At 40.4% G+C, this 23,065-nt stretch overlaps 1 protein-coding gene across 1 annotated transcript in view; it reads left to right on the forward strand.

The window, feature by feature from the left end:
* The window catches only part of babam2 (BRISC and BRCA1 A complex member 2), a 76,608-nt gene that overhangs the window by 22,711 nt on the left and 30,832 nt on the right, over positions 1–23,065 (forward strand). Inside the window, exon 6 of the mRNA XM_046413287.1 lies at positions 1,747–1,821. Coding sequence (XP_046269243.1) covers positions 1,747–1,821 — 75 coding nt within the window. The remainder of the gene's footprint in view (positions 1–1,746; positions 1,822–23,065) is intronic.

A 23,065-nucleotide genomic window follows, 5' to 3' on the forward strand; every position in this document is an offset into this window, starting at 1 on the left:
TGAACAGTACATAAAATAATTTTATGTTTACACTTATGCGTTGTACATTTCCAGTTAATTACTGGGTTTAGAACATCAAGCTGCTTATATCTGCATGGCAGGAGTGGTGTTGAAGGTGTCTGCAAAGAGACATATTGCCGGGTACGCCAAACCAGTCTTTCTCGTGTAGTGAGCAGCTGGGCTCCAATGTGTTGACATAGAATCACATGAACTAGAACTTTTTTTTCGTGAACACCGTAGCCGTCAGCCATCGTTGCTTAAAGTCCCCAGTATCAGACAAAACAGAACTAAAACTACATAACGCTTCAAAACACAGAGTGTGTTTTTAAGATACTGTGTATTTGAACACAAGTATCTTTAAATAAATGGATTTTGTTAATGATCTAGGAACCTAATTAAAATGATAATTAATGACCTGAGTAGCATAACCTTTTTTTGCTTAATATATCACAGTGGCACACTGATATTGATGATATCAGGTAAAGTATCTTAATAAATAAGGACATTTAAGCAGCAGGACAACTGTGTCTCTTGGTTAAGAAAGTATACTGAAAGGCGTCCTGATAGTTGACTGAGGCAAAATGTTCTATGTTGTGGTTTATGAGGTTGATGCTAACTGAAGTAACAGAGTTGTGGAGTTTTTCCGGCAGTAACCAATCACTGTGGTGAAGATGATCCATTACTGTGGTGGCAGAAAGCTCAGTAATTCAACAAATCATATTTCCTGTTTACAACTAAAACATTGTGTTCTATTTGCTGATGAGGGCTGTGTCAGACCTGAATACTTGAACACAATAAAAACACACTACATTGGTTGAAGTTAACTGTGCTTATACTTTACACACAAAACACAACAGTATAAAAGTTCTGTACTGTAAGAAGAAGCACTAAGCTATGAGCTGTGACCCGCTTCGGCAATAAAGCAAAGAAAATGTCAGGACTGATTCTACGATGGATCTGTAAAATAAAACCATCAGCCTTCTGTCAATATTAAAACTGTATAGCCTCCACAGAAAATTCATCCATGCCTTTTCTTGCATTTTGCCTCGGTGTTCACATCAAAACTCAAATTCCTATATGTGTAAGTGCCAAGGTACTTGTAACCCTGTACCTGTACTTGTAGCATGTAGCTCCCAACAGCTTCTGCATCTGTACTTGTGTACTTTAGGTCTGAGAAGTCCATAACCATGTCTTTGGTTTTGGAAATGTTTAGTCCCAGAAAGTGATCATCACACCACTATACAAGATCACTGACCACAGGCCCATGTGGTGACTCACTTCCATGAAGCAGACAACAACTGTGTCATATGTGAATTTAAGAGTGTGCCTTTCCCTGGAATGTCTGCCACAGTCATAGGTGTGTAGAATAAACAGTAGTGGGAACAGGACACAACCATGTGGGGGAGCCTGTGGAGGACAAATGCTGCTTAGACAACACTATTTACTTCGACCCTCTGAGGTCTATCATCATCGTGTATCAAAGTGACAACTATCTAAGTAGTTGTTTTGTAAATCAGAGAACCTTTCACTGTAATCCAGTCTAGTCTGAATTACACTGAGCAATTTGGCATATTAAGCTAAATGTAAAAAAGAGTTAAAGGCACATAATAATCTTGATGCCCATACTAACATCTCAGAAAAATAGTTGTTTGTAACTGCATCAGAAACTCCAGTCAGTGTTTGTTACCATATGACTTGTGTGGTGTGCTCTCTGTAAAGTTCTTTGCCTCTGTTTCCTGTTCTCAGACGGGAGAGTTTTCAGCACGTTTCCTTCTCAAACTCCCTGTGGACTTCAACAACATCCCTGTCTATCTGCTTAAGGTAATTAACCACCAAACCCCATACACATTTTGACTCATTATACCTTCTTCGCATTATGTGCACACCTTGCAGACCTGCAAATTTGTTAGTTTCAAAGTACACTTTGTCATGCTGTGAGCTTTCATGAGATACAGTGAGATATTGTCTTTGAGTTTTTGTTTACATGTATATGTGTCCATATGTTTTTTTATATATATATATGTGCAATGATAACAGCAAGGTTTATTCAAATGAGCTGCAGTGTGCGTGTGTCTAAGTGTGTGCATGTATCCAGACTCCGGTCTTGGGGGCTGTGAGTTGACTAATCAGCAAGCCGTCACTCCCGATCTGCTCTGAGCCGCGTGGTGTCTGGAGGCAGCTTAGCCCCAACACAAACTCCCCCCCCGTTCTCTCTCGTTGTCTTTTCACTCTCTGGTTACCCCCCCCCCCCCCATCTTGGACTGTCTGCATGCTGGAGGCCTTGGCTCTCTGGCCTTTTCCAGCTTGGCTTCTGTTTGTGATGTGAAATGATGGTAAACATAAGGGAAACAGCAATCACCATCAGCCTCACATCAGGTCCAGCCATGTGTCTGAGACCTGCGGCTCTGGGACTCGTCTCCCTGCAGGCTTTGAGTGGACCCAGCTCAAAGTCGCTGGTCATGATTGATTTTTTTGATTTGACAAAGTTTTTATGGATTTCTCTTTACCTGTGTGTCTTGAGGCAGGTAAGCTTCTCCACCCAGGCCTGAGCGGAGCTGTATGGGTGACTTTTTTTTTCTTTCCCAAACAAGCATGCTGTCATTTGGTCCGGATTTCTATGCAAAAGCTTTGAAAAATGAGGCAGACACACTGACACCTTTAACCAGTGGGTGGTGGTAGCACTGTGTCCACTGACAGAATATTGTCAAAGGAGAACTCTGTGATATTTACTATTTTTCATTAGAGACTACATTTTTGAGATGGATGTACATTTCTGTCTTCCTAATTATATCATGTTCCTTGCTTTACATGCACATACACTCTCACAGTGTTGTGCAGTACTTGGCAGCTCGGGTATACATAGCATCACCGTAGAAGCTCTTGAAGAATAAGGAAGAGTATCGACTCTCAGAGAGGAAAGTAATAAACATCAGCCCACACCTTGTCCACCTACACATTTCAGAGGATCGGGATTATGAAGCATATAGGCTGGACTTTAAGAGCACAAATGTACTGTACGCCAAACCACTGACCTGAATTTTCAGTTTGACAGTTGTCATGCAATTAGTTCTGTCAATATGAATGCCGACTGTTAATGTGCATTGCACATTTGTCCACTGCAAGTAATTCCAGACTGCTATACAGCAATTGAAGTACAATTAATTCCCTCATACAGTCTGACCGAGCACACAGATATACCGATTTATATTCACTGTAAAGGAGCACTGCAACAACATTTGTTAGGTTAAAAATCCGACACATGGAGCCAAATTTACTGCAGCTTTTGCGCCTGTTGTTCAGTCGTAGCTTTGGCACATTCTGTCCGAAACACAGGCTGTACCGTGACAGAGTGATAGGCAGGAGTCGCTGTTTGTGTGTCATTTGTGTGAATGTCTGTAAGATGCGTCTTTTGCTGTATTGCATGCGTATTTAAGGCAGGATTGCCCAAATAATAGTGGTTGATTACTTATTCTACTGGATTTACTGAGGTCTCTGTCTGTATTCCTGCCAGCTGCTGTGCCTTGTGTGTCTTTGGTTTGTCTTACTATATGACTTCATCCCCTGTATTTATTGTCTCCATGTGCATTACTAATTAGATATTTTCTAAATATTATATGAGCATAATTTTAGGAGCAATGGTAATAGGTTTTTCCAGGTGGAGTTGTACCATGACCAAAGCATGTTGTAATCAAGGCCACAACATTTCTTTTCTGAGTTTAGTGAAATCATAGAAACCCCAGTGCTGAACCTCATTTACTGAGCTTTCCTCTCTGCACTCGGAGAATGCATCTGGAGGGCAGTACCAGGATCAGTCCAGGTCCTGACTGCGTAATGAACCCCTGTCTCAGTAAATCAGGTACTGAAGCCATGCAGATTGTGGCTGCAAGCTCAATGAAAACCACAGTGCACATTTGCAATTTCCTTAGTAAATCTGTCAGCTTTTAACTGATTAGCAGATTCTCAAACAGACCTTCATTTTAATGGTGCTACTAGGTTGCCACAACTCAGCTGCTAATGCACAGGGTTGGCCAGCAAAATGGCTCAACCTTGTCTTAACCTTTGTTACAGTTTAATGCAGTATAATCTGACCAAACACTGTGTTGGTCAATCAAATATCTGAAACTTACATTCTTGGTAGCTTATATGGGTATTGATTTCTACTATTTTGAACTGTTATACAGTGTTTTGTCTGATAAGCTTTCAGGGGTGCGGATGTCTTAATTAAACTCAAAGTTCTCCATTGCATTTCTTTATCTGACCGGTACCTGCAGCAACACGCCCCCATCAATGCAGCCCTTTGCATTATTTTAACACCGGTCTATCATTGCCCACTAAGCCTTCGAAATAACCTACAACCTATTCAATAGCTGGTCTTACCTTACAAAAGCAAGAAAAACTTTAACAGGTGATGTTTTTCAGACAGAATTTAAGCCATCAGCCAGGTACTGTAGGTAGAGGTCAGACTGTTGACCCTGATTTGAATCAACCTCCTCATCAAATCCATGAATGTCCTTGCTTGAGGAGGGACGGTTTGGCACTGAAGCGGAAATCTGTTCAGACATAGGCTACTCTGCACCGCTATTGAATGCCGAGATGTTGCTGGTGGGCGCAGAGCTGTGGAGGACGACTGTTACCTGGAGCGAAGCATCCGCGTGGTCTGAGCTCACCACAGTGGACATGTTTACCTTCCTGCATGGACTGCCCTGCCTCAGGGAGAGGGGGGAGGAGGGTTGCAAGTGTATTTATTTATTTATTTTTTTTTAAAGGGGGGCAGCCCATCATAGTCAAAATGTAAGAGTTGGAAGGACATTGAGAGCAGAGATGAAGGGAAGATAGTGAAATGCACACAGATGGATGTTGGCAGTTTTTCTTCCTCTTTAAAGGGCATGTGGTCCTCTTGGGCACCGTTTTAGTGTCTCATCTTTTGATCATACCTTGACCTCTGTGTTGTCACCCATTTCAACTTGCTTTAACTCAGTCTCTCATTTAGCGTTGACCTTTGACCTCCAACTGTGTAACATACTGTATTTGTTCACATTGGTTAGTTCTAAAAACATGGCTGGTGGGTGCAGTACAATGTGTCTCATTTGTTATGGTCCAGTTAACACATTCATTTCGGTTGGTTATAAGAGAAAAAGCAAACATATTTGATTTTCTGTGTTGTAAAATACAGTAATTTGACCATTCACATCTCATCTTGCTTCTTTCTTCTAAGCGCAGAGACCAGCTTATTATTTTTATAATTATAGCCATGACCTTTTCGTTAAAATATGTCCCTCTTGCAGCTTACCGGGATGTCTGTCTGTCCATCCTCGGTCTGTCGATTACGTCCAGTGTATGTGCTGTGGCGACTCACTTCTAAATGTCCGCGCTGATCTGCATGGAGTGACGCCACATTCGTGACTGAGCTTTCTGCTCTCGCTTCACTTGAGCTTTGTTTCCCCCATGAGCACTGACCCATGTCACCAGCTCCACAGTGATTGCTGTGTGTCTAAATTATATGACAATAGACACAAATATTCAGTCTTGTCAGTATAAATACTTATAAAACCCCCACACGTGAAATGTTTACAGCCGCTGTGTCTATTAAAGCTGTAAGAAGCACTTGATGTTAACAAGTTAGATGGAACAATTGACACTACTTTCATGTATGTTTATTAAATATAAGGCTACAGCTAGCTAGGTTAGCTTAGCTTAGCCCAAAGGCAGAAAACAGGGTAAAAATGCTTTGAGCAGTTCAGAAGAGATTCAGAAGAGAGACCAGAAGAGATTCAAGGAAGATACAGTGCTCCTCCCAGCCAAAAACTAGTCCAACTACCCAACTCCTCATAAAATGGCAAACTGTTGTTTTTACACTTCACTTTTTGTACAGATTAGATGTAACATGTTCATTGAGCGCTAGGGATGGTGATTTTTTTTTTTTTTTTTTTTTACCTTTGGACAGTGCGCTACACTAGGCCAACACTGTGTAATTTTATTGGTGAAATGTTTAACTACAGAGATTTATGGACAATAGTTATAGAGTTTTGTATGTAACTTGCTGACAAACATAAATAATGAGTGATGAATATTCAGTGCTATAGCAAGCACATCAGTTGTCTGTCTGCTGCAGCCCCACTGTGGCTTTAAGTTTAGGCTAATCTGCCACAGTTTAAATTACATGCTGATTAAATTTTCACTGAAATGTCATTTTTTCATTGTGAAATGTTGCTTTACAAGAAACAAGCATCTGCTGCTAGTGTTAACAATAATGATGAAGTTGCTAGTGAAGAATGTGCTGATTAGTGATTTTAAATGGCTCTTATACATAATATTATTCTGTGATTTTATAAATTAAATTGTGCTCAACTTTTCTTTCTTTTAGACTAGTTAACTAGTCTATGTTAATATCCCTAGTTTGTAGTTGCACATTTGTGAATGTTTTTCCATCCCAAGCCTCTCAAATCCCCAGCAATCAGCAACATGCTTCCTGCAAATCTGACCTGAGGGATGTTGCATTGAGCCCCAGGCGTTCCTGTATTCACATTTTGCCTGTAAAAGCTGTGCATGCTTCAACAAGAGCACTTACATCTAATTATTTTTACTCTAATTATTTTTGTTTCTGCATGCACACCCCCCCCCCCAAACACACATACACACACATTATACACACTTTAACCTTCAAAGCTGTACAGGCAGCAACTGAATGGGGGGGGGGGGGGGGGGGGGCAACGTGAAGCAGAGCCCTGGGCTCTTGTCCTGTCTTTTCATTTGTGGCTCCATTATTTCTGTACTTCCTTTTCATTTCCTGTCTTGTTTTTTTATTCTTTCATACAATTATCAACTCTTGAATTGGCCTTGAGCAAATGTTGCATTCCCGGGCAAATTTTTTGATAAATGAAAAGTTTAAAATAAAAGCTGAAATCACAAACCGTAGTTATGTTGAAGAAAAAGTAGCATCCACATACTGTCCCTTCCATTTTGGGTTGTCATTGTCAATTAAGATCTTGATTATAATTTGATAACATTCAAGTAGAGGCCATCTGGGCCTTCTCTTTTCTTGTTTTAATAATATTTCCGGCTCCTACTATTTAAAGAGCAACAAATCAGCTTCAGTAAACACTTCACAGAGGGGGACAAAACATGAAAATGTTCTCCTAATGATCTTAAAATGTGTTCTTGCCACTCCTTGAGGCTGTGTTTAACAACGGCACTGTCCTCCACCTCAGTAGCAGAGGGTGAGCGTGCAGCGTTGCCCCCGCCCCCACCCCCACCCCCACCCTGGGGGCATAGTGGAGGAGCTGAGGACAGATTGAGGGTGCGATTGCGGTTGGCAGCAGAGTGCGGGGCAAGCACATCACAGTCTCACCGTGTAGGTCGAGGACTCTTGACATGGCACATGACGACTAGCAGACTGTTTTCTTGTGCATAATAATTCAGCTGTGGTTAGACATGGGACTTTTATCAGATTGCTTCATTTCAAAATTGCCTAAAGGCTATGCTGAATTTGGAAAGAAAAAGGTTCTGGTGAAAATATCACTGTTGTACTGACAGCTTAAGGATTTTAGGACTACAGTTTGTGTTAAGCAAACAAGGTTTTTCCAAGCATTATCACAAAATGTTATCTCTTTAAAGAGAATTGAATCTGATATAATGAAAGAGTTGAGCAGTTTTCAAATTAAAATTCACCAGTTAACCTCACATTTATTAAGATATCACATGAAGTTATGCCTGTCACTAATACTCAGATAGCATCGTTCTATTCAAAGGTGACACTTTGTTTATTAACAGCTGCCTAGTTGTTGACCTGTAAGGTAAGGTGAGCCATGTCTGACATTGTTATCAGAAGATGATGATGCAGACAGCTCTGCACTGCTGCTGTAGGTTTGCTTCGCAGACTGACAAGGGAGAATTTGTCCAACATTTGAAAACTGCCCTAAAAATCAAGAATTTGATATAGAAACAAATAAATCAGTTTTAGCAATAGTGAGTGTAAAATGTAATTTGAATGATCAACCTCTTCTCAAAGCAGCTGCCTCTTTACACAGTGATTTTTGCTCTACGTGACCCCAGCTTTGATGCCACCACATACAGAAGAAAAATATCTTCATAACCTATAGCCTGTTTAAGAGTTCCCTTCCTGCTTTAGAGTGAAATGGGTTATGAAGGGATCAAACCGGATAGCACAAGGTCAGCTTTTCATTAATTCAGAGGGCTGATTAAGTAGGTGTTGTTGTGTTGTTTATTCCAATCAATTGGTTTCACCCTCCCACTCTTCACCTCTGTGTATTGCTTTATTTGTTGATGTTGTGTGGCTCAAAGTGAGGTTTTAAAATAGATCAAGAATGTTAACAGTCAGTCAGACATGACCCAGTGATGAACATCATTTAAAGGAGAGGTTATATGAGTTGCAATCTGTTGTGTGTTTGGTTGTCATCCTATTCTAACTGAGCTCACAGCAAATCTCGTTCACACATGATATGTATTTTCTATCAAACTGTTCTAAAAAATAATATATTTCTTTCTTTCTTTCTTTGCACTTCATTGCATTGAAATGTGAATTTGCACAATGGAAATGGTTGACTTATTTTTAATAGTTACTTTACTTTTGTTGTGAAGCAGAGTGAATATTGCCTTCAGTCATATGCAGTACTGCATGTGATAGAAAACCTAAGAAATAGAAATAATGTCACTATTGCCTATTGCAATATGAACACTGTATGTACATGTATGGACATTGCCAGTGTGCTCAGTTGCTTAATACATTTCTGTGCAGAAGGAAACAGAAGTAATTTAGGTGCCATGCATTAGGATACCAGGCAGTGGACCAAGCCCTGAGGAGAGGTATCAGGCTCTGTGTTGATTATGGTGTGGTGGCCACTTTCAATTGCAGGTCACATCACCATTGGGTCCAGAAAGGACTGTTAGTAAATAAACAACCATGAAAACATGAAGGGGAAGTAGACTCCATCACACACACAAAAATATCTCTTTATTGATCACAATTTAAATCATTAGGTGAAATTTTGTGTCATTCATGAAGGACTCCAGTGCACATGTGGTATGAGCCATTCACAATTATGAGGAAATTATCTGTTCACTTGTTAATAAAATATCATAAAACAGTGAGCGATGCGTACCACCATTTCAATTCCATGTTAATTATTTGGTTGTTGTAAACTCTGGTATGGAGCCATTATGGAAGACAGTGTCCAATTCTCTTAATACATCCGTAGATGGACATTAATCATTTTGTCACCTCATCTGGAACCTGTTGGCCCATTACAGAACTTTTAACAATCAGGGCAAACAGGGAGTTCAGCTTTGCTGATGCAGATTTCACCTCAGCAGGCCAGGGCCACACCCTGAATTCACACATCTGCGACTGTGCCCTTAATGCTTTACTCTCCAGCTTTTATATAAGTGACACTCCTCTGCATTAACCTGCAGTTGCTATAGCTTGTTCAGAGCTGTCAAGTAAAATTCAACTGCAAAATTACCAGAAGTTGAACATGACATCTTCAGATTGTGTCCAGATCACATTAAACCATGAGAAACAGTTAAATCCTTCACAGTGCAATGGTTTCCAGACTTATCAATCTGAGCACCTGACTAGTCCTTTTAAAAAACACTTTGACTCAACACCTCCTCTTCACAGAGCTCAGATTAAGGGAGAGAGCGACACAAAGCCACTTATGTGACGGCCTACACCACTGAATCACCACTGGCGGCGGAACACCTTTAGGATTTTCCAGGCCAGCAATCATGCTTGTTTATGTGTTTGTTCTTTTTTTCTATGAGGACACAGTGGCTACCAGAGCTTTCAACAGATACTCCCATCCATTCGTCTATCCATCCATTTTCTATACCACTTATCTGTGCAGGTTCGCAAGGGGCTGGAGCCTATCCCAGGTGACAACTGGTGAGAGGCGAGTTACACTTTAACTGGTCGCAGAGAAACACACAAGTTCACTCCTAGGGACAATGTAGAGTAGTCAGTTAACCTAATGTGTAGGTTTTTGGGATTGTGGGAGGAGACTGGAGTACCTGGAGAAAATCCACACAGGCACAGGGAGAACTCCGTGCAGAAGGGCCCAGACCAAGATTTGAACCACAAACCCTCTTGCTGTGAGGTGACAGTCCTAACAAGCGCACCACCGCCATGCCACCCCCAACAGATAAGCCAATGACCTCAACAGCCTCCTGCAGCTGCAGTTACCTTACCGTTCCGGTTACCACACAATTGTTGCTCCTTTCTCAACCACTCATGAGGCTTTTGTTGTTGCGGTTTTCTGTCCAGCTCACGTCCCCTTCTGCGTGGCAGTTGAGCTTTTGGAGAAGTCGTGGCTGAAGATAGTCCGCTGCGTCACATGATGAGTCTTTCGCAATTCTCAGCACAGACCTGGAAAACAACGCTGTGGCCACTACACATGCACGTACATGTCTGAACACACCACAACAACCATTACTGATGATCCATTAAGGCTATGATTGAAATGACCCTCAGTCGGCCATTACAGCTGGCCGTGCTGTCTATGGTGTCCATTGTGTCATTTGCTGTGTCATGACCAGAGCAGGGATTTCATTGGTATCTGTTGTGCACTTTGACTGCATTATTCCTTGGCTGGTCTAACCTGCTGGTTGTGGTTTTTACCGCATGGCTTCACATCAGGTCAGAAGAGTTGTTGTCACTCACTTCAGTGAATTGAATGCCACCCTGCAGTCTAAAGTATAAATGAAACAGGATATGATAGTCTGCCAATCCCTTTTAACGCGTACTCATTTGAAAACAGCACAAAGACAGTACATTTAATGTTTTACTTCATCAGCTTCATTGATTTTTGTAAATATATGCTTATTCTGAATTTGATGCCAGCCGCATGTTTCAGACAGTTTAGGACAGGAGCAACTGAAGACTGGGAAAGTTGTGTGGGGTTCAAAAACCACCTGTTTGGAACATTCCTCAGGTAACAGGTGGTAGTATCATGACTGGGTATGAAAGGAGCATCCTTGAAAGGCTCAGTCGTTCGCAAGCAGTGAGGTTTACTGGTTTGTGAACACGTAATTGTATAAAGGGTATTGCTGAATATCTGTCATCTCTCGTCGGTAAGCACAGTTTCTGTTTTATTTACGTTTCATATGGAGTCCCGACTTTTTTGGAATCAGCTTTGTAGAATTTTCTTTTGCTGTATTATGCAATCTTAAAAGGGCTGGAGTGTTACCATTCAGGTGATCCTACGACAAAAGGAATAACAAAAAAAAAAAAAAAATACCTAATGGCCACCCTCCAATCCATTACCTTTCTGTCTTTCTATTCTCGGCCTGTCTGCTACTTTGAGAGAAAGCTCAGGCCTGTGCGTGACTGTTGAGCATTTGGTGCCAAAGCAAGTGGTTGTAATTTGTGGCCTTGCTGTGCCCTTGCACGGTAAACACTGACTAAGAGCTCAGGAATCTTAAGAGCTATAAAATAATTGCAGGTTACTCCCATAATGCCCAGAGTGTTCTGCTCTGTGCCTCAGCTCTGCCTCTTCAAGTCTCATCCCATTTTTTTCTTTTTTTCTGCACAGCCTTGACTGTGCTGCTGCTTTTTTTTTTTTTTGCTGGATCTGTTCTCCGGTGTGCTTATTACGGTAGTTACCTAATAATGCAAAGAAAGTTATTTAGTCCCTAATGTGTCAGAGACATTCAGCAAATGTTCACTCTTCTTCTTAGCTGTTTTTGAATTCTGTGTGAAAGTTAAACGCATCCTTATGCCGTTAATTGTGGATTTAGATTTATATATGCATAAAGCATTTTTCATTTAAATATAATTGCACATAAATCTATTTTTGCATGAATATGATACAGTCAAAGCATTGCTAGAGAGATTTAAACAAGAGGTAACTATGCTGTTATTTGTAAATACTTGTGGTGGGGTATGAAGCCAAGATGACTTTTTCCAGAGACAGTAAAGTATCCGCACTGTCAAAGGACTCTCTCTGATGGGAGCATACTGTATATTTTAGTGTTTCATTTAAAATGTACTTTTATTAATTCCAGTGCTGAAAATGCAAAGTCGGTGTTGAGATATGTTTTGAATAAATTCAGGGTAAACGAAAGCATATCAAGAGGTATTCATCTTGTGTTCATAGTGCTTTTTGAAAGTCCTGTTGCTGAGTGATGGCATATCTCTATAGCACTGAGACATGGCATTTAGTAGGAAAGCAAGTTGCCCAAAAGACATCGTCAAGTAATTGCCAGTTTGGGCTTCACTAATGTAGTGTACCACTGAAATCTGAAAAGGCCAGCCACTGCTTCCACGCAGATAAACAATTATGTGGCTTTTAAATGGTGGATGTATTATAGCTTGGTATGCTCTTGAAGATGAATTTAAATGTCAGACGCAATAACTCTAAAACAGAAATAAGAAGAAAGATAGTAGAAAGTGTTAAAATATTCATTTTTATTCTCAGAATATCATTTTGTATACATTTTTATATCTTACTGTTATGAGAGACTTGTGATTTCTGATCACGTCATCAACTAATGACTCGTTTCCAATCAGTGATGTAGTTAAATGATACCAAATGTGGCTAATATCTGCTCCGTGATGGCTTTGAGTCCAAACTGATGGCAGGAAATGCACACCCCTCTCCTGAGTTTGCTGACGCAGTAAACTGAAACTCCTCTGTTGCAAGAGGTTGGATGCAGTTGCAAAAAGAGAAGGACACCGTGGGTTGTGCATTATTGTCAAATGTTAGTGTTACATCAGTCCTTATGTTGATTTCAGGGAGAAGACCAGGGGCCTCTTTGACTTAGGCTGACAAAAAGAAATATATGGACACTATCATATCCACCTGATCATTATTGACTTTATTTATATTAATATTTAGATAAAATTTTTGTTATGTTATCCATTAATCAGAAATTTGTTGTTCAAATCATATAGATTTTTTATAAAATAAAACCCTGTTTGTGATAGTTCGTGGTTTTGGCAATAGCTATTGGACGTATTGATACTTCCTCTAATTATACAGAGGTTTTTATTGTTAGTGAAACAGTCTACCATTCCCACACAGGACTCATATTACCTCCACTCACATTAAGGATTCATCGGAAACGATGCGTCCATGGAATCGAGCGTTCTTCTTTGTAACACTGATATGAGCTACACTGTTCACTCACTTAGTGCTGTGTTAGTGCTAATCTACTCTGAGCATTTAAACTTGTGTGGCTTTGGTTTTGTTTTATTTAGTTTACTGTTATCAGCAGTAATCAAAGGTATCGACACAACTGGGACTGAAATCTTAAGGGTTGAAACTTTTTCTGAACTTTTTTTTTTCAATATTATACTTACTATACTATATACTACATACTATACTATACTATATACTTTTTATTTTTTGTTTATGTAAAAAGGACAGTGCATATTAATTATCATTGACATTTTAGCAACATAATAGATGTGGAAGGTATATCTAGGCAGCTGGTTGCTATCCATAATTCGTACAAAACACAACTGATGCAACTTTGAAGATAAAAAAAGATTCTTCATTTATATCAAGATGAGTTTTCATGAATTCTAGTATTTTTCCACAAGGACAAATTTTGCCCAGATGAGCAAGGTCTTTGCTTATTTGTTCTTTTCCATCCAAGTTGCCATGAACACGTTTGCCTTGAAGCACCCACAATCGAAAGTGTGTCAGCTGTGATTGGAAAGCAGGACAGTGAGCCTGCATGTACCTCTGGTTTATTGAACGTCTATAATTGTTACTGATTGAGTCTCCTTCCTAGAGGTCTAGAACTTTGTATCTGATTTGTCTTGTTCACAAGTTCTATGGATTTTAGAACCCTGCTGAGATAACTGCCAGGTGGTTTAACATCTGCTGTTCCACAACTCTCAGCCCTCTGAGAAAATGTCCTGAAATGAGAAAGTTGAAGGGAGTTGCTCTTGTTAATAGAGGAAGAAAGCACCACACAGTGAAATGGTGGGCATGGTACTGAAATCAAAGAACACCTGTGTACTAGCGTGCAAACATATAATGTTTGATAGAAGCTGTCTCAGACACACACGGCATGATGTTTTTGATCATACGTACATGCGACTGATCCCTGCGGTCTCCTTGAAAACCACCTGTTACAGAGAAAGCATTTGACTCAAACTGCAGCTGCAACTGTACTGCTTCCCCTACAACATCAAACATGACTGAGGAAGCAAGCAATGTGATTTAACCAAGCACTGTCCCAGCCCCCATACAGCATATTTAACACTTAAAATTGTCTGCACTGCATCTGAAGTTTCAGTGTGTGGGATGGACATTGGGGAGGATACTGGGCCTAAGAAAACATTATGAGAGAAGAGTGTAGTTCTCTGGAAATGTCTTAGTTATACTGGAAAGTAAACATAAAAAGTAAATTTCAGAAAAAAAAGTCTAAATAAGGAGTTGTTTGTAGCAATAGTATGTGGTAAACCAGACTTCACTGATTAATCATATTGATATTCAATAAATGGTATTGTGGACAGAAGTCACAAAGATTGTGAGGTCATATAAATTACTGCACAGTATGACTCAAGCAAATTGTCTGGAATAGGTATGACTGGGCATGTAGACAACTGAATGTACTCTAACGTTCGTCTAAATCCTAAAAGTAGAAAGCCCATGGAAACCAGAAAGTACTTTATCCATGTTCTTGTAAATATCAATTTGTGGTTAGTGATGCCCACACCCTGAAAACACCCAGAAAGCCAAATGTAAATATTTGAACTTGATCTTTGGACTATGACATAATCATTACCGTTAAACTCCAGCTGCAGTTTGCTGCTGGCTCAACTTGTTTTTATTTTCTGAAAAGGTGGTTATGGTGAGATCTAAAAGGCAAACCAATCTACTCTTTGGTTTATTTCATTTAAGTTGTGAGAGACATTGTGCAACATTGCATATGAATGTTGCCATTTGATGTACTGAAACTGTTATTTTCCATTTGCACCACCTAGGTAAGGTCAAGCATATATAAAATCAATTAGAACACTCAACAAACAGGACAGGACACTTAATACTAAAATGCAGCAGTATATCACTTCAGTCATATCAACAAGAAGTGTGAAGACTGTGTGGGCATGTGCAGGCTGTGCTGGATACACATCTCCCCCTCTCTCTCCTGCTTTGTCGCACCTGCCAGGGCAGGGAAGCTTATCAGGCGAGACTTGAAATAATGCAGCTGCTGTAGCTAGCTTAGCTAGTAGTCTAACAATAGCATTTCACTAGTAGGGAATTATATATCTTTTATATCTTTTCGTAAAACTTTATTTTACTTGTAACTTTGTTGTTGTCCTTCATCTGTGTCCTTGGACTGAACTTCCCACCTGCTCTGCTGCTTATTCTCATTCACCAGGCAGTTATGGAAACAAAGATACGCTGTACTTCCTGAAGGCCACCTCAGATATTTTGATTTCACAAGCACAGATGTAACTAACTACATTAACTGCATTTCCATGCAGGTATGCCATTGCCATGGCCCTAGTGTTGTGCACGCCTGGTTAAAGGTACCATGTGGAGTTTTTGATCGTGGAGAAAAGTTGGTCTTCAATCTGTGTGTTCACACACATGTAGACAAGGACATACATGGAAACATGTTTGCCTCCCTGAACCTTTACTGGAAAGTCCTGGTCATACAAGGAAGTAGAGAAGAGCTACATTTGAAGATGAGTAAGATGACACCTGTGGTTTTCCTGCTTTAAAGTCAGAATATCCATCGTGACAAAGGGCTTATGGGTACAAGTACAAAAATTGTGCTCTTTTGCAGGTCAATGTCCAGAAAAGGTGAACTTTAAACGACACATCTGCTTGAGTATGTCAGATCTCATACCAAAACCAAAAGCACATTCTTGACTTTGTCAGTCCTGCATGCCTCAGTGGAAGTGAATGGTTCATGTGGCAAATGTTTGCAGAGACTAGTCAGAGTGTGACTGAGCTGCACCTTTCTTGTTAGTAGTGTCTGGTGACCTCACATAATCCTCAGCATGAATGATGAACAGCTGAAAACACGTGTTGAGATATGCATCAGATTGAGTTTTTGTCCAGATAAACGATGTGTCATGTTGATTTTATTAATGTTAATGAAACTTTTTACTGTTAGCATTCAAGACATATAATAAAACCACAAGTGTAAATGTCATGAGGTCAGAGAGTCACCTCCATCAGTGCACTTCCATCCACTGACCCATCACTTGCGGCAACAACCCTGGCTGCTGCATTGACAGATGGGTTGTCAGAAAGGTCGTGCCCAGAGGTGAAGGCGTCAGCCATTCTCCATCATTCTTTGTTGTGACACATGACTAGTGGCACCAGAGCCTCGCCGCTTGATGAGGTGGTTAGCAACAACAGAAAACGTGAGCTTCCTGACCTTTTTATTTCTTTTACTCTCTCTTTCTTTGCGACAGCTCCCATCTCCTGGCCTGCTTTCTCTTTTCTCCTGCACGTTTTTCCGTTTCCCAGTTTAATTTTGCTTTTATGCAGCGCTGCCATACTGAGCTAGTAATCAGAGGTGAGAATTCATCAGAGACACCTTAGTGCATTCACATCCCATTGATGATGACACTCATGTGGCCTATTTAGTCTTGCTGTATCATATCATAACTAGGTGTTGGACTGTATGCAGTGACTAATGCCACAGAATGCCTCTGACGCTGGTGAATTGATAATTGTTTGCACATGATAAACAACATATTCCTCACTGTAAGTGAGTCATCTCTTGCCTCATGATGTCATGGCAGACACGCAATCAGGGAGCATATTTACTCAGTATGTCTCATCTCGTTGGTGATGACACTTAAAACCATTTGTTTTTATCTGATTATCTTTTTTAATTTTTTTTTCAGTTTGTATTTCTGTGTACATATACTTTCTGTATACATATACTGCTTCTATACTGTGCATAGAAGCTGTGATTGTGGCATTTCTTGGCCTTTAGTTTAGACCAACACAGTTCTTTATGTACTCTTTATTTAAGAATTCGCTCCATTTCTGCCTGTCTGTTGAAAAAAGCCGACCTACCAGCCTACCCTTTTACCGATGTTCTTTACATCCCCATGAGTAGGTATAAATAAAGCACTCGTCTTCTATATCAGGAAATGATGAAATGTTACATGTAACAATGGATGCTTCCTTCACCTCTTTTTGAAGTGTTGAAGTAAATGGCAAAAGATTATTTAAAGAGATGAAGGAGAGCAGCACGGCATCCTCTGAAAAACGGGGAATTAAAGAGCCTTAGGAGGGGTGGTTAGAGAGCACACAGTTCAAATCCATTTCCTAATGCTCCAGTGACCCCAGTGTGACTCCCTGATACCAAAGGTCATGCCCACCTCCTGTCTCCCTTGGCGAATCTGTAATCCACAGTCACCTCCCCCCATCCCCAAATAGCCACCCACACTGCGTCTCCAAATGAAGATTCCCACCCACCTGCTTGTACCCCCAGCTGAGCATCAGAGGATTCCAGCTTTACAGTCTCAGGAGAACACCCCCCTCCCCCCTCCCTCCTCCTCCTCTTCTTCTTCCTCCTCCGTCCCCCCACACTTCTCCACGCCTCCATGGAATTACTTCTATCTGGCCTACTTTCCACCCTCACTCCATATCAAGTTGTACACTATCTATATGTTGTTTTTCTGTAACACCTCCAAATGTTGTTCTCACTAATCCTTTGTTTTTGTCACCTCAACCCTGATGTTATTCTGCCATCATTTAGCTCTTAGTTCCTTGCCCCTTTGCATGCCATATTCTGCCTTTGGAGGGCAGATTTTATTTTATCAACACATTGGCTTCAGGGTGAAATTGTGTCCCTATATGTTGCCTGTCTGTGCTCATTTGGCGTTTGCTTACCCTTGACTTACCAATGAGTTCAAAAAGGCCCATAGTAAAGAAGAATCAGACTTGTTCTCTCCTAGTGTGCCTTTTGCCTTTATTTCTACAAAGTGATGTACAAAAGCTTAAATGAAGCCATCACCACTAATAGTCTCAGCGGCAGAATCTGAAAACAAGTCAACCAGATTAATTGGATTCTCCAATAGCTGGAATTATTTGGTTGCAGTGGAGCAAGTGACACTTAGGTTGGCAAAATAAAACAATTTGTTCTGCTTCAATGCCAACGAATCTGTTATTGAGTCTCTTATTTTTGCTATTTCTTATTAGGAAGATCAATGTACAAAATATTCGGATAACAGTTTCACATTTTTAGCCACAGCTGCCTCTGATTTGCAGATTAAATGACATATCAGTTGTCACTAATTCATGTTAAATCTGTAGAGATGACAGACAAAATTAATGACAGGCCAAAGCAAAATGTGGCTGTTTTCAGGTATGTGTGCTCTCTGCAAGTTGGTGTCTGTAGTCCATCAAAAAAAAAGAAAAATGTATGACGTGAAGAAGCATCACTCTAACACCAGTGTACTGCAGTGTAGGGGAGGAGTGTTCATGGTTCCCACGACTCCAACAGAGTGAAACATCTTCTGGAGTCATAGGTGTGTTCACCAAGCTTTTGGCACATTACTGTGTATACTGAGCAGTTATTTTTCTGGACGAATTATGTTCTCATTTTCACATTTAGCTGCGTGTTGTGGAGAATGACCCTGATTCCAATACAGACAGGACACTGGAAATGTAAATAAAAACATGAAAAAGCTTTTTTAAGGTTGATTTGGAATTCATGAATGCAAATGACTGTAGAATAATGCATCCAAGTAGAGGTTTTTAAACTAAAGGAATGATAGTTTTCTTATAGCATTGACCAATAGGCAGAGTATGTGCATTTTGAGATGTCTGTATGCAGCAGTAGACCTGGTGGTTTGTCCTGAATGCTGAAACAAATCCTCCTGAAAAATGGCTTTTTTGTCACTGTCCAGATGATTTTGTAATTCCAGTAAATGCCTTTATTTCGCGGTTATTTAGATCCAATGTCCCATCAGTCCAAAACAGAGGCTGCAATGGTTCAAATGACCGGAATCGTCTCATTAATGGTGCAGAAACCCCCTCCAACTCTGTCACTGAAGCAGTATTAATGCAATTACAAGTATCATCCCCAGAAAATGCCACAGTAACCATACCAATGTGTTGTCAGCTTAAAGTTTACACTCAGTGCTAGCGTAATTTTCTCCAAAGTCAGATAAGAGAAGGTATGAAAAGAATGCTGTGTTGACTGCCATTAAGCCCTCCTGTAGATTTAAGATCTAAAGATGTTACACATAAAACTGTCACCACAAGGCCTAAATGTCAGATGGCACTTGACTTATAAGTCACTCCGTATTGTGTCATCTGTATGAATATACTACATACAATCATTCATTTCTTGAAATGCACAGGCATGCAGTTCACCACATACGAACACACATACTTGAGTCACCCTTGTGGCTTCAAGCCCGAGCATCACGCAGTGCAGCGGAGGCTAGATCATTGCAGTGAAACACTATCAGTGACACTTGGCCACGGTCACACACATGACTCGTGTTTCAGTGAAATAATGATCAGCTTGCTTAAGTGTCTCAGTAGCACATCTGTTGGTCATCTGCCAGTTATTGTTGAGAAGAATGTAAAGACTTTTGCCTTGTGGCCCAGTTCCACAGGAACTGGGCCAATTTAGTGTTGCAAAACACTCATAGAATAAAAAAACATGGAATTATTGCAGAAGGCTGTGTAAATAAAGTTCAGGATCTTTTCTCATTGATTTTGTGCATTTTCTGTCTCATCTGATGAGTTGTAGAGACTGAACTGTTGGCCCAACTGGTTGTGTTAACCTATATTTTACCCATGTTTGTGACTCAGCAATAGGTGTTTCACTCAATCTCATTTCCAAGCAGTGGATGTTAAGTGTGTGGGTTTTCAGGGTGGAGACTGGTTAAGTCTTTAGCAACACAATGCACTTGTGAGTTATTTTCAGTTACGGCTTCTTTTATTTCCATTTATACTGGATTAGAGTGACTTACCGAATGGCCAATTTAAAGATCACATTTTAACTGAAACTACTTGTCGTGTGTGTGAATTGAAGCCACTGATTTTGCATCAAAATAGCCATCCTGCTTCATATACCACCACTTTTATTATTATTATTTTTATTATAAGGTTATTGTTGCTTGGAGGAAGCTCAGCATTATTTGCACTCAAAACTGGAAACACAGCTGCTAACATTTTCTGTGAAAGCTCATTCGGCCTTCCTGCAGTTTCCATTTTAAATCATTCTATGTATACAATAACTACAATAGTATAAAAAGCTTTTTTTGTTTGTTTGTTTGTTCTGTATATACTGTAATACATACACTGAAAAAAATGATTATTAGGCACAAATCAACACTCAAAGCTCAAATTTGAATGAAAATTGCATTATAAAATTCAATTTTACTCTATAGTGGGTTTCACACTGCTGGCCATGGGGCTTAATGTACTAACCAGTTAATTTAGGAACATTCTGGTAACTAATTCTAGAGATTACCATTTATTGCCACACCCATAATACTGAAAGGTCTCCACAGAGAGAGGCTCACACACAAATATATATTCTTATTCTTCGGTTTGCAAACACACCCCATGCGCAAAGCTTTTGTGACTGTGGCAACAGGGCAGTGTTTAGGTGTGTTTGAGTCCTGTTTTACCGACTCGCTTCCAGGTGGAGCATATGTGCTTTTTATTCTTTCACCTATTGTGCTCTTGTCAAAATTAAGCTCTTGCACAGGGTACAGCTATGTAGTGGCACGAAGCCAGTTGTGGTTAATCATCTACCATTCTGGTCTTACATCAGCCTGAGTGACTGCATGAGCTGAGAGTTTGTTGGGGAGGAGAGTTCGAGAAAGAGAGGGACAGACATGGGATAGGGCAGATATTTTAGAAGAAGGCGTTAAGTCCTCTTGGACATGCGTGCCAGTTGGGTTGTGGTGAGTTGTGCTTGCACATGCAGTGTTCTGTATTTTGAGGTGGAGGGAGTGGGATCATCATGGCCCCTGGAGTACACCACATGTCTGCTCATCCCCTCCCCACAAGCAGCCAAGGCAACATCATTAGGAACAATACCCTCAACTTTCTTTCTCAATCAGAACATTTCATGTCATGCAATGAGACATTTTGGCAGCTGCCACCTTGACCCCGTGTTTGTCTCCCTCAGGGTGAGATGGCGCAAGTCTCTGTCAACCTATGAAAAGGCTGACACAAACGCATAACTCAGCATCTCAGACATTAATTCACTATATTCCATTGAAGGCCTTAAAGTTTTATTTAACATATTGTGCTCTACTGTCCAAGGTTCTTGACTTTGAACATGGAGGATACGTTTTTGTGCTGATCAACATTCTTGAGAGTTCACTGAAATTCATTTGTTGGAGAATTACAATTATTTTTATAATAATTTTTTCTTTTTCTTTTTAGAACAGACTAGAGGTGCTCCAATCAGGATTTTGGAGCTGATTACCGATTGCTGGAAGCAGTATTAGCTGATGCCAATGAATCATTTGCTGTTTTTTCACTTTGTTATCATCTGTAGTTGTTATTAGGACTATCATAAAAGCACCATTAGAATGTTGAGGAAATAAATGTATTTATTTTGCCCAAGAAATAGGCAAAGTGAAACAAAATGAAATATTAGGTGTTAACTTTACTAAAACAGAATAGGACACAGAATTAGTTAAAAAATTCTGTGTCAGTTGTCATAGTCTTCGTCCTGAGGTCTTTGGGTCCTGAAGTCACTTGTCCACCAGTTGCTCACTGCTTCTATTTTTTTTTTGGCTTCATCTCTGACAGAAGTTTGGTCAAATGTACACCAATTTAAAGTGTCTGTAGCTCCAAGGTATTGTTACCTTCAAACCCTACTCAACTGATGTACTTCAGACAGAGATAGATACATAGATAGGGATTTATTCATCCCCAAGGGAGGTTCACAGTACATGCATTTTTAAACTGGAGTTCACTGTTTTACTTCATGAACAGAAACTCTCAGTCCTGCTGTGTGTTTGGCTTCCTCGTTTGCTAGCTATTAGCTAATAGCTATTAGCTATTTAGCTCTGTCAGCTGTTAATTTTTAATTTAATTTTATTTTTTTAATTTAAGTTACTTTATTAATCCCAAGCTGGGAAATTACTTCTCTGCATTTAACCCATCACTGATTGAAACACACACACGCAACATGCAACATGCAGTGAAACAGCAGTGGGCAGCATCAGCAGTGGGCAACATCAAGGAGCATATATTGGGGGGGTTAAGTGCCTTGTTCAAGGGCACATCAGCTGGCTAATGGCTGATGGGGGTTGGGGACATTATCACTCCACCACACCACCACCCCACTCCTGCCCGTCCGGTGGGGGAATTGAACCAGCGACCTTCCGATCACAAGCCGCTTCTCCAACCTCTAGGCCACGGCTGCCCCAGCTCCCATAGCCAAGCACACTGCAGGTCTCTGCTGCTCACCGGCTTCCAACAGCTAACCACTAACTAGCTCCCCTCCCTCCTGTTTCAATACACATTTGCTGTGCCTTCTTGGTTTAAACAGCTCAACATATTTGCAAGGTCCTGCCAGCAGGCTGTCTGTGACCGAGGGGACAGATAGAGCAGTACCACGACATTTCAGAATCTTCATATTTTGCATAGGCCTTGGGCTGAGGTCCAACCAGCGATAGTATTTATAGTAACAGCGTGAGATGACATGCTCTGATGTGGTCAGTGCTTGGTTCAGTTTGTCTTTTGCTAAGCAATAGTCCCAAACACATTTTCTTTAGCCTGGTTTGGTTAAAGGGTTCAATCAGGGACAACAATGTTCAAGCGCTATGCCGTTTATCATGGCACAGAAAAACTGTCTTGCACAGATCAAACTATTTATAACAAATATCAGTCAGTAACAGTCAGTGACTGATCAATCTGAGAATCCTTAGATCACACTTGAATAGCTGATAGCCTACATACAGAGCTTAACCTCAGAAATTTCAGCAATTCTGCAATACAACCTTACAAAAAATGAAAACTGTCTATAGCACTTGCCGTATGATATTCATATTCTGAAATAATGATTATTATAAAGTGTTTGTGTTGTTTAAATATTCAGTATCAAAGCCTGAACTTAGTCAAGCTGAATTGGTAGCAAC

This window comes from Scatophagus argus, chromosome 15, assembly GCF_020382885.2.
Source record: "Scatophagus argus isolate fScaArg1 chromosome 15, fScaArg1.pri, whole genome shotgun sequence".
Lineage (NCBI taxonomy): Eukaryota > Metazoa > Chordata > Actinopteri > Scatophagidae > Scatophagus > Scatophagus argus.